This window comes from Myiozetetes cayanensis, unplaced genomic scaffold (genome assembly GCF_022539395.1).
Source record: "Myiozetetes cayanensis isolate MyiCay16 unplaced genomic scaffold, myiCay2020 scf12, whole genome shotgun sequence".
Taxonomy (NCBI): Eukaryota; Metazoa; Chordata; class Aves; order Passeriformes; family Tyrannidae; genus Myiozetetes; species Myiozetetes cayanensis.
In genome coordinates this window covers 15,443,446-15,456,382 of record NW_026086826.1, presented here as the reverse complement: position 1 = coordinate 15,456,382, position 12,937 = coordinate 15,443,446, and the positions used below count along the sequence as shown (strand labels likewise).

Sequence of the window (12,937 nt, the reverse complement as noted above, 5' to 3'; positions counted from 1 at the left end):
TGAAACTATTAAGAACTTCAAAAGCATGTAGCTCTGTTTTGACAATTTCTATTAAAAACTGTTCCTATGTATCAGTAAATCGCATTTAAAGAGAAATTGTCACTATGTTGTATCTGACCCTTGATTATGTATTACAGGAAAAGAAAAAAAAAAGCTGTTTTAGTCCCAGGGCATGATACTTCCTGCCCATGGTCACTGATCATTTGAGATTTCATTTAATGGAAATCGTTCCCCTTACCACACAACTTTACAACTTTCATTGGCTGAGGTCCTGGTGAACCGCAGTGGAAGACAAGTAGACCTGCTCCATTTTATTATTATTATTGCAGCTCGGCAGAAGAGTTCCTCTTTTTGTTTTAAAATATAACCCCACAGTACTTCAAAACTAAATTCTGCTTTCAGTTATACAAGTATAACCAGAGTAACATTTGAATAACAGGTGTTTTTTGTAATAAACTCACTTTGTTAATAGCAGGTTTAATAGTTACATGTAAAATGTGTGAGGACAAAAAACATGAAATCAAACCTTTCTGTTCTAGCAATTCTTTTATGATCACTCACTAAATAAAATTTAATAAAGCAACATATCCCAAGTAGTCAAAAGCATGTTTTTCTTTAAGCACAGTGAGGCAAATGCTCAAGACCTTTGTTAAAGTATGGTTCATCTCTTGAAAGTTTACTTCCAATGAAGGACAACCAGGTGAACCCAATCTATGAGAAGCTCCTAAGTCTTACATTTATAAATGAATGTACTGGTCCTTTACAGTAGGTAGGCTAAGTCTCTTAAAAAAAAAATCACCTCCATGTTTATTCAACAGGAAAACAATTAACACCAACAAACAGAGTCTTCCAGGGTTCCATGCACGTTTGTTAGGATCTCCTTCTTTGGAATACAAATATAATGAACGTTCTGGTAGCATAAATCTCACCTTCCAGAAATCCAGTGAAGTTCAGTGGGTAAAATAGGAACTGTGTTAGAAAAGCTGGATGCCTATGCCTCTTTCCAGCTCTGCCACCTACTTGTTGTATGACCAGGGCAATTCAATTAACCCTCCTGCAACTTAGTTTCCCCATCTGTAAAATGGGAATAATGATACTTATCCACCTTTTAAAGTGCTTGATAATCTAAAGACAAAAGGCATTAGGTAAATGCGAGCAATATCATTCCACAGTGAGCTAATTTAAGGCCAGAACTTCACTTTTTCAATAGGATTATAAAAAGGTCAACAAATAAATCATAGAAACTTATCTGCATTTTTTTGCAGTGCACAGACACTTGGAAATTCTAAATGTCTAGGAAAAGAACAACAATTAAGTATGTCCAGAAAAATACAGCTGGTAATAAAGACTTGTTTTGAACAATTAATTGAGATTAAAAAAAGAAAAAAGGTCCATTAATCATACCTGTTAAAGCTGCTGGTTTGGACAGTGTACTATACTGGTTTTGAGTAGATATTACACTCTGACGAGGACTTAACGTGGGTGAAGAGACTAATGAAAGCTCCTCTATAATAATACTGCTTTTGGGATGGTTTTTAGGAAGTTCATTCAATCTCTGTTCCAGTGAATACTTCAAGAGGTCCAGCTTCTGGCTTGACTCATTAAATCTTGCTTGCGCCTTTTTAAAAGAGACAAAAATTTGAAATACTTCAATTTTTTTCTTGAAAGAACCTTTAAAGCAAACTATCAGAAATTGTAATGACATAAATTACTTCTGAAAGTGCCTTTCTGTCGGTAACTTTCCCAGATCCAAGTAATTTCATCACATTTTTTGCACCTTCTGCTACAGCATACTCTATCCTAAAATGATGCCGTAATTCTTCCATTCGCAGTTCAAGAGGGCTTATCACAGGTTTTGCTGCAAAGAGATATAACAAACAAACTTCAATGAAGATAATGCCCAGGTTTAATTTCCTGAATATTAACCCCTGCCCCATGTAAACAGAGAGGAGAAGAAAAAGAAATAAAAAAGAGAGATGCATATTTGTTGGTCCAAAGAGAAGCCCGAAGTATGTCATAAAAGCAACAGTGAAATTTTAAGCATCTGTATTTGAATGAAGAAATAATTGATCAGGGCCTCAATTCAATAAACAGGTCCTACTCCTTGAAGAGATATAATTGCTAGAGGACACAAGAAAAAGAACTTGTCTTCAGGGGAGTTAAGGGATAAGAACCAAATCTCCCAAATACTCAACTGGCAAGGAGGTTTTGAGACTTCAACACTTCTGAATTACACTCTGAGGACTTATTTTTCAAACTACTCTGTAGCCAAGTAGATCCCTACTCAGTCTCTGATAATCCCCCTGCCTCATGTGAAATCCCATTGAATGTGGCTTCTGTCAGCACAGAGGATGTCAGAGATCCCACACGCTGCCTTCCCCAAATGGTTTGGGTAAACCATTCTGATGTCCACATCTTACAGTGTTTAGATTTCCTAAACAGAAATTTCCTAGATATATTTCTTTCTGTTAAAAGCTCTAAGAGTAGTAGAAACACAAAAAGGCATCTGAAAGCCCTTTCTAGCTTGAATACCTTTTTCTTTTAAAAAAGGATATACATAATCAATGTACTAAAATGGGGTGTTAAAACTGGGTATGTAAAAACAAACACAGAAAATCAAACACCTCACACACCACAAAACACACACACATAGTTTTCATTATCTAGGATACATACACTGATACAAGCACTATCATACAACTCCAATACTCAGAAATGCACATGAATAAATTTCATGACTTAGAGATGTACCGATATGCACACGAGTTTCTAGCACACTCATGTTATTAGAGCTCAGAGGTAAAGTTTTTTTATTCTTTGAAGACTTCCAAGGAAATGCAAGTTTAAAACTATTTCTGAAATGCAGTATGAGAATTGTCAGTCAGGTTGCTTTACAAACACTTTGTTGCTTTAAAAATAGTTGTTTAGCACTCAAATCTATCCTAAATACCCATCAAGACAAGAAAAATTCTCCTCCATCTGTGCTCCCATTGGCAATAATAAGGTCAACCTATTTAAGTGTGACAAGACGGCTTTGTACCTGCATCAGATTTTTTATTCAGGATTGTGAAAAGATAATATGCTTCAAAGAAAATGACTAATTATTACAACAAAATGAAGCATGCATGAAGAGGGAAAGGAAACCACAAAGCAAAAATGGACTGCAGAAGGTATTAAAAGGATGATGAAGAGAGATTGTAATTCTCTTCATTAAGCTGAAGGTATTTTCTTTCAAGTCAGATGTATTTGGCACCCCAACACAAAGTTTTGCCTAGCCTATGATTATTTTTGGATCATGCAAGCTTTGTCAAACATTCCTACTAGAAATTTACAGTATCTCTGTGTGCATATGGGTACATATCTACAAGGCATCCTGACATGAATGATTCATGTTTCCTTTCTACACCATCACCATTATCAAAAGCCAATTCATTGGTCTGGACTGCCTGAAGAATCTGCATCCTTATAACTTCTACTTTTGTCTTGCTGTCCTGAAGCATCTGCTGAGCTGTGGCAAGAAGTTTTCGATCCTATCAAAACAAACAGAAAGGTTTAAATCATAAACTCCTTCATGGAACAAAACACATTGAAAATTTCAAAACACACATACTTAGGAACAAGAACTAAATCTATGTATTTCATTTGGTATAGCAGACCAATTCAACTAAGCACACAAGGATATTAATGGCAATTAAGTTAGGACAGAGGCACTGGTTGATTAAAGACTGTAAGCCACTCCCATGGAAACTGCATGTGTTTCAAGCTGAATTAAGGAGGCATGATCTAGAAACATTACATGTGTAGATCAATGTTTTGTGAGCTGATACTAAAGAAAGGATAAGACATTGAGTGCAAAATACTCCCAACATTATGTACAATAACTCAAATTTTCCAAGTATGCTAAGAACTCTTGTAATAGACAAATTTGCTAGACTAAGCCCATATAAAAGTAATTGTACTAGTTAATCTGAGCTGATCTTCAATACTGAAATTAGAAATGCAAAATTGCTTACATAGCACATTATACATAAGTCTGCAGTATATTTTCCTGAACAAATCAGAGCTGAAGATTTTTTGCATTAATAAATACATAACAAACGAGGGCCACTTCATTAGGTATTTCATCAGCAGCTTGAGTGTAGTACTTTTTTACCTAAATAAACCAGGATAACCAATTTTTGTTTTCAAAAGCACTATCACAAGAAACTGTTTAGAAGAGAACATTCCTGAAAATGAACTTGCATGAACTCCTATGGCTGCCATGTGGCTCTCCCTGTACACTCTGGGAATTACCAGATAACTTAAAGGTGATCTGACTTGCAGTAAGAAAAAAAAGGAAAGGTATAAGAAAATTTAAGGCACTCTATTTGTCCTGTCTGTGCAGTACCAATCAATCACAGTAATTAACAGCAGTCAGTGCAGATGTGTATCACCCTTGTTATAGCCCAAAGGGTATTTTGGTTAACTCATTTTGTAGTCACTCTATAACCTCATTAATAAGTTACTTTCCCATGGACATGGTTTATACTTATATTTTTAATTTTATAATGAAGTTATCAATTATTTAAGAAGTTAAAGAAATTAAATTCTTCCCCTTGCCAGAATCAAGACAAAGAACTGCAGTGAAGCACAGATCCCAGAGCTAGAAATACTGGCACTGTGAAGCATATGGTGAGAAAAATCTGTAGGCTGAGAAATTTACCTTCATGGAGCTCCTCTATGACCTTGCACCTAACATATTACTCACTCAGGTATTTTAATGCTGCCCTATGTTCTGCAGGGTAGATACACCAAGATCTCCACATAAAAAGACTTTGGTTGCATGGGAAGAGCTTGTGTCCCTTCTGCACACCATAAGCTCAGAACTCTTGCTTTTAAAAGTTTTAGTACGGATCAACATTTCAGAGAGATACCTCTAGTTTTCATATTTTAAGATTCCATGGTAGCTATCCAATGAGCTAATGATCACACGGGATTTCCTGAGTCGGTGCCTTCTCAAATACAAATGTGAACTTTTGAAATAACCACTGTCTTTAGCAGAGTATGGGATTTAAGTAATAGATTACAAGTAAGTCTAGAATCCTGCAATAAACCTTATCCACACATCATTCTGATGTATAAATACTCTGTGTTTCTTTGTCTGTATCTTTACTTTTATCTTATTTTTCATCTTGCTGCTCTTGATTATCCCTCATAGCCTCTTACTGCAATGGATTTGCTTGCTCAGGGGCCCTTCAGCGTGTAGAATGGAGGCGATTCAGGATTATAGAGATACCCTTATGTTTTCAAGAGACAGAAGATCTCATCTTCAGAATCAAAATGTATGTGTAACACTCAGCAGCTCTTTTAGTGTTGGAGGCTGAATACAAAGTATTTCAATGCATCTTCTGAGTATAGAACTGACAGTGCCTGTGAAGCTGATCTGCAAAGCTGTCAGGGGATCTCAGAGAACCCACACACATCCAAGAAAAGATGACTTATCTCAGAAATGTTTAAGTACAAATAGGTTGAGCTGAGTGTTACTGAAGCAAGTAGAGTAAGTACAAAGGGAAAAGCTTCCCATGAGATGGATGATGAGTTTATTAACAGACTGCTTTTTCATTTTTAGAAAACAAATTATGACCTCCCTCCACTGAATTCAGGTCTGGAAATAATACACAGATTTGAAATTAGATCATATTGTACACTTGAATAAAGGTCACAAATGAGTTTAAGATGTTTAAAGAGGGTCCTGCGACTACTTTTTAAAGAACTACTGGATTACCAGGGTTGTATTCAAACTCGTCATTTCTGCCCCCTTCGCCCACCTCATCCAGACACTGCGTTCTTTTAAGCTCTGCTTTTTAAAACATTACCAGCATGCTCAAGTCTATGGTTCAAACCTGCCACACTAACTCACTACTGACATTACGAAAATGAGAGAATGAATACGCACCATTTCCATCCTGTTTGCTGAAGTGGCTGGCAATGCTTTTGTGCTTTCCAGCTTGCTCTCTCTAGCCCAGATACTATATAACCCCAATCTGGTAGGCTGACTTAAGCATTTACCAATTGCAAATACAAGATTCAATCATAAATTTTAATTACATGTCTCAATCATAAAGCAAGCCAGAATTTATCCTCTCTACCTAGTCTGATCCAGGCCTGCTAACAATGGCTAATATTACAGGCCTAAGTGTTTAGTTAAGTTTTTCCAGCCTGTTATAAGGTTACTTACCGAGAGTTTATTAGAAACTTAATTCATGTATGTCTTTTGATCCATTTGGGTCAGCTGATCATTAGTTTTAAGTGTACCTGATGTTAAGTACATGGCCTCAGAGGATGTAGACTCCAAGGTTTTCCAGGAGATCAGGGACTGTGGTGCATGGACAGCATTCCCAGGCCCTTAGTCATAACATGCACTCCAGGTATTTCTTCCATTTGCCCCAAGCTAGTATGTTAGAGGTCACTTTCAACCACTTGGTGGTTGGAACTATGGTTCACCTAATCTAAACTCATTTTTCTGGGAGAAAGCAGCATTCACTGCCATTCTTTCAAGGTATAAGAAAGTTATACAGTAGGCAGATAACGAAGTGATCTGCCTCTCCACCAACTCCTAGCACAAATTCACTCAGAAAAGTGAAATTCCTTTCCAACGCTCAGATTAGAATCACTTATAAGGGGTGGCAACATAATTCAGAGATGCCTGCTCTTCAAGTCAAACACTTCTTTTTAGTAAGCTCACTGACCTAGCTGTGTGTTGGCTCAGTTAAGATCTTAAAACATTTCTATTTTACTTACTATTGTCTGGACACAAAAACATATAACCAAGCTACTACATACTACTTGTTATATTTATCCTTATGTTTCCCCTTAATTTGGAAATTCATCTCCTTAATGACTTAGTAAAAATAAATGAAAAGAACAGCTAAAGAGTAACAAATGAAAGGTGAAGGGGCAGATAAGTAGAGGATCTTCCCCTCCCTTTTTTCTCATTTGAGAAGTATGACTCCCTAATAAAATATGTGTTGTAACTATTTTTTCATTGGTTTCTGCAGCTTTTTTTGTTGATGTTTTTGTTTTGGTTTGTTTTCTTTCACTTAAAAGGTTTGGCTTGTCTTTCACTAGAGTTAAGGGATTCTTGGGGTATGATGAATTTTATTACATAGTAAGGAATATGTAATAAGTCAAACCCATTTAGAGGTTAGCAGACACTTTCCTCCACCTCCCTGGAAAAATTCTGGTGCTATCAAGAGAGAGTGAGTGCAAGTATTTAAAATTCAGATATAGGAGTAAGTGTGGATTTATTTTTAATTTCACTATCAGATGCTACCTCTAGATTACAACACTTCCATTAAAAAATCTTTTTACTGCTAGCTACAACTGGATGTCCATATCAGAAGCATACTTGGCAATGCTGCCTTTTTTGTAGTTGTTGTGCGTATTATAATTTTAAACTAATTGAATTTTTTTTTTTGAGCAGAGCTAGGAAGAGCATCAGACTCCAGCCAGTGTTATACCAAGCTTTGCTGCTAAGTGAATCACACATGGTCAAAGATTACTAGATGTACTAAATTTAGTAAGCCGGATTTGTTATTTAGGTTGAACTGCATGTGCACAAACTGACAAAACAATCACTTCAATGGATATCAAACCACAACAGAAAATGGTAATTTGTAACCTCTGACTTAATTATTTAACAAAAATGTACCCCAAACTAAAAATACTGGAATTTGCGTAATGTTTATACATTGTACAGTCACACTACAGCAATATGAAAATCCACAGTAATTTCATGTTCTTCAAGCATTCCAAAGCCTTACCTTTGAAGAGCCATTTGAGTACATCTGAATCATATTTTCTGCTCCCTGTTTTACCTTCAGTTCTATATCCAATTGCTTCTTTAAGGCCATCAATCTGTTGTTAGTAGAAAGCCGAGGATCGCTATTTGGAGTATCGGGAGTGCTGGGACAATCTGTGAATTAAAGGTAAGATGTAATGTGTGCAGAAAAAAAACACAGGAAGAAAAAACCCAAACCACTCCCCCCAAACCCACCTTACACTCTATCCTATTAAGTTATACATTAAACAGAAGTGGAACATCATACTTAAGAATTAAGACTGACCCTCCTGTCCAGAGCTACTTTGCAACAAGCACTGCAAATGCGCCTTAACATGAAAAGCCTCCCGAAAGCCCAGTGACTCCTACACATGTCCTAATTCACATGAATCACTTCCGGGAGCGGTCAAACAGGCAGGTTTGCAGCCAGGTCTATTTTTATCTCAAAGGAGATTTATTTCTTCTGGAATGTCTTGAGTCAATAAAAAAATGCAGTTTTACACTAAGCTTTTTTACGCTCCTTCTTTTAAATCTAAGCGTTTTAAAAACAAACTTGGATAATAATATTCAATACTAATGAGCATTGTCTGGATACAGCTGTTGAGTAGATCCTCATCTATTCCAGTGTGAACACTAAAGACACTCTTTATGTCAAAGTTGAGAACAGACAAAATGAGCCTTTTTCTTAGTCGTAAAGCTGAATGACTCTTCCTCTGGAAACATTAACAGAATTCAGGGATAACTGGATATACAGACAGGTTATTGAATGGCTGTGATCTGTGAGAAGGATAAAGCTTTTTTGTTTGACAATATTACTGTGTTTGGATCTCCATCTTGCTGGATTAACTTAATGAAATCCAAGCTAGTTTTATCAATTAAAATTACAGTCAAACTCCTTAACTTTTCTTAACCAGTCTGTTAACCACTGGTTCATATGTCAGCTTCTGCAAAATGAACTGTTAGCAAACTGAAAATAAGTGGTCACTGGACTATTTCCAGCACAACTGTCCTTTAGCTATCTTCCCTAACATGGGAAGTCCCAATGGCTTCTCTTCCAACCTTTTACTAAAAAAGAAAAAAATAATTTCCACTTTAATAATTTTTAAAATATTTTTTATTCCCTCTACCCTAACAACTGAGAGAATACCTTCTCTATGGACAAATGACATTAGTTGTTCTCCTGGAAGATAGTATTTACCCAATATGAACAGTACAGTATTTTTTCCAACTGTAATAATTTTCCTTGAATTAAAACTAGTGTGAAGAATCAAGTTCCTGAAATCCTCAGTTATCAGAAAATACAGGCATTGGACTAGTAACTTACAAATTGTTATTTATGAGATGTCATAGGGAGATGTCTTATCTGCCATTTCATATTTCTTCTGTAAAAGCTTCTGATAACTACTTTTGGAGATTTAATACATTTTACTTCCAAGTTTGCTGGGTAATTTCCTCCTAAATTGCAATCTTTGCCGAGTCTACATACAGATTTCATGTAAGGAGAAGTTTACTTTCCTCTGCTGCTAATTCACTCTTCAAAGCCACTTCAAGTCTCTTACTGCATCCTCACTACTTAAAGGTAGGACAGAAAATACTAATGTTAAAAAAGAAAAGAAAATCTGCATTATTCCTCATCTGTCTGTTTTGTCGTTGATTCTCTCCTTAATGTTTTGTCTTTGTTTCTCTGTGGAACTGCACTTGAACAGCTTTACTTTAAATCTTTTATTAGTAAAACAAAGATTAACAACATGCTTTCCTCTCACTTAGGTCTTCACTTTTAACTAATTCTCACCTAATAATCTATTCAAAATGAGAACAAACACAAAACTTGAAAGTCACAGTGTCAAGTCTCCTTGTAAAGTAGATTCATATAAATGAATATTTACCAACTTTAGATTTATGATGCAAGCCTGTATCACTTAAAGATCCCAGCCCTCTGATGATCCCTGTGAAGACTGTGGGGCTCCTGAAGTCTGCTTTCAAAGCTTTTAAAGATGCACACAACCAGTCTCCCTTTGCATTAAAACAACACTCAAGTTGCAAGTTAAGGACTAATTAGAGATACCTGGGTTCAGGTTGCCCAGGCAGCTGTTATTATCTCCCTTTGCATGTCTCCAGTGAGAAGGTGTAACCACATCACTTACCTGGGTCATCTCAAGAGTTGGTCTGTACTTTTGGGCCTAACCTACCCTCTGCTATTTAGCTGAAATTGTTGTACTATGATGTGCTCTGTTGGTAACCAACAGCAAAGGAAACTTTTCTGCAGTATCGACTAATTGCTGGGAAGAAGTAATTTTTTGCCTTCAGGCGTAGTAGTTGCTCCCTAAACTCCCAAACATGGAACAATATGGTTTCTTAACAAAGATACTGTTTTTTTAAAGAAAAAAACAGTATCAACAGCTTTTCAGAGTTTCCAAGTGACTCCTTCTGCTCCCACCGACAGCCCCCCACCATTACAAGCCAGTAAGCAGCCCGAGGCAGCTTCTTACAGAATTCTTATAGATTAAATTTTTAAATCAGCCAGATAAACCGGTTCTATTATGGAAAGTGTCGGCAATCTTAGCAGCAACATTACAAGCTAAATGAGTATGAGCTGTTTCCCTTTCTCTTTGTAATATCAGGTTGTAATGACTTCATATGGCTGGTTATCTCAGACCTATTTGTGTACAGCACTACACAGAGAGGCTCAAATCTCCTCTGAAGGTCATCTTAATAGTACAAATAAGTAATAAATTCATCCAGATAATTGCAATCAATGGGATTTATGTATATGCTTAAAGTTAAACAAGAGTTAAATACTCATACCAAACTGATATTTCACTCATAGTAGGTAAGTAGGGAGTGGGGAACAGAAGAGATTCTCCAGTTTGCTGGTCAATACAGGCAGTACAAGACTTGCCATTTTGGATGCATTCAAATACAACTTTGCATAGGACAGCAAGAGCTTTGCTCAGTACAGGCTTGGGCTCCCAGGCCCAAATATTCTTGACAGTGAATATCAAGTGAAGTAACAGATGCATTTCAAGTGAACTTAAGTTGAAGTACAACAGGCATGTCATTTTGCTGAAAAATGATAAATGTTGTTACTTAACATGAGTGAGTTTTGTGTGGCTGGTTAGCAAACATCCAGGCTGCTGGAGGAGCTGCAATGCTGCTTTCCCAGCACCTGCAATATCCTGTTTTCATAAAAATTTACTCATCAGACTTAAAAGAGGTTAATAGGGATGATTTAATGGATTGTTTTTTAATATTTGGATTACATGAGGACAATGGCAGTTCGCAGTCTGAAACGTTTATCTTAACTGTGATCTTTGCTCTTCCGAAAACCTTTTCAGATTGAGTCTTTGCACAGTGCTCATCAGCAAAATGGCCTTTTACCAGCACTCCCATCTAAATTATATTTATTAAGATTAGTTACACAACTCTACTCTGCTGAGACTGCTGCTCATTCCTTTGGGGACTCTTCCCCAGATGCTACATACACTATTTCTTCAGTGAGCTCAGTGTGAAATCCAGGATCCCGAGTAACTTTCTGAATTTGGGTTCCCAGATGGTACTGCAGCATGCTGTTAAGCTACTCAATTAGTAGCAAGTGCTCTTTGGTAAATAGTTAATTTTAATCTTATTTGAGGATATTTAATTGCAGTTAGCCTCATCAGTGTCATACCCCCAAAAATCTCTGCGATGCATGTTTAGTTATAGCTGAAGGGAGGAAGAAAGAGGCATCATCAGGCTTTTCTCAGGGAGTCAGATGGTTGGATCAGCACCTGAACTAAGCCATCAGTAGGTCCAAGGCAGCAGTGGATATTCTGCACTCAGAAAACATCCAGCACCGACCTCCTGGAAACTTCTGGAGTTCAACTGAATTTCCATTAGGTAACAGCCAATTTTAACTAATAAAAAAGTGACAGGAGATTGTTTCAACACTGGTATTTTGTACTAAGATTCCCAAAAGTTACCATGAAATTCCTATGGATATAAGCCTTGTAAGTGGAGTCTGCTGTCTAAGAAGTCACTACTTATATCAATTTTGTTGCTGCCTCCAACAGCTTCCAGTAATTGGTGTTATATGGACACTCCGGTGTCCAACAGATTAACCTCAGTCATTTGTAGCGACAAAAAATCTCCTTCCCTCCCCTGTCAGCTAATCACATTCTTAAAAAAAATAATTTATCTTCTTTGTGATGCCTACAGCCAAATTTGATGTGAAGGTGATAGCTTACCCGTTAGTTAGGAGAATGGAAGAAGAGGCATGAACTTGCCTTTTTGAGTTCATGTTCTCCATGTTTTATCCAGTTCCGTCAAATCCCTCAAAGGTATTTCTACCATCACTCCTCTCTATACATCTTAACTTCAGCTCTACGAGACAAATTAATTTCCCAATTCATAGATTTTCTCTGTATTAACTCTATGCCTAATTAAATTGGTGATTTGCTGTAGGTACGCTATTTCAGTCTTGCACCTCTACTGAATCATATTAAAAACCCCAATCTGCACTGCTACTTTTTACACACATAAGAAAAATACCAATTTAATCTGTGCTACTGTGAAGTATGTTTTCAAGATACAAAATTTCTTCATCTCTAAAACAGAAGCCATCACCCCCATGTTACATATTACATCTCTCAAAGACTTTCAGCAGTAATGGTCATTAGGCTTGTCCTACTCTTATTGCTGGATTCTGCTTACTTTTAAGTGCTGACCTACAAATTTTAAACTTCCACATCCTTGTATGACTAATACGCTGCACGACAAGGGCAGACTTGGGTACAAAGTCCCACTTCTAAAACAAACTTGGACTCATCAGGAACCCATAAGGTAAAGAACACCTTTGTTATGCTGAAAATTTGTTTCTGAATCACATACCCACTGCCAAATCTACCCTCACACTCAGGAAAATGGCTTTTCGGCAAACCATACTTTTTGGTTAAAGTTTAGTACCAATTCTTCAAATAATTGTGAAAATAATTTCCTATGGCATTAAGACTTGGAAAGCTTTCAGCTCTAGATAAACTACCATAAAAACATCTTGTTTAAAAGGGAATGTTATAAAAACACATTTTTCTACATTTGACTTGTTAACACTGTATTTAGTGGTTTTAACATGTATTGATTAGA

At 36.6% G+C, this 12,937-nt stretch overlaps 1 protein-coding gene across 1 annotated transcript in view; it reads right to left on the bottom strand.

Moving 5' to 3' along the window:
• Positions 1 to 12,937, bottom strand: part of PKN2 (protein kinase N2) — a 55,049-nt gene that overhangs the window by 14,939 nt on the left and 27,173 nt on the right. Inside the window, exons 3-6 of the mRNA XM_050306344.1 lie at positions 7,803 to 7,954; positions 3,413 to 3,530; positions 1,713 to 1,858; positions 1,405 to 1,618 (exon numbers count right to left, since the gene is read on the bottom strand). Of these exons, the coding sequence (XP_050162301.1) occupies positions 1,405 to 1,618; positions 1,713 to 1,858; positions 3,413 to 3,530; positions 7,803 to 7,954 (630 nt within the window). The remainder of the gene's footprint in view (positions 1 to 1,404; positions 1,619 to 1,712; positions 1,859 to 3,412; positions 3,531 to 7,802; positions 7,955 to 12,937) is intronic.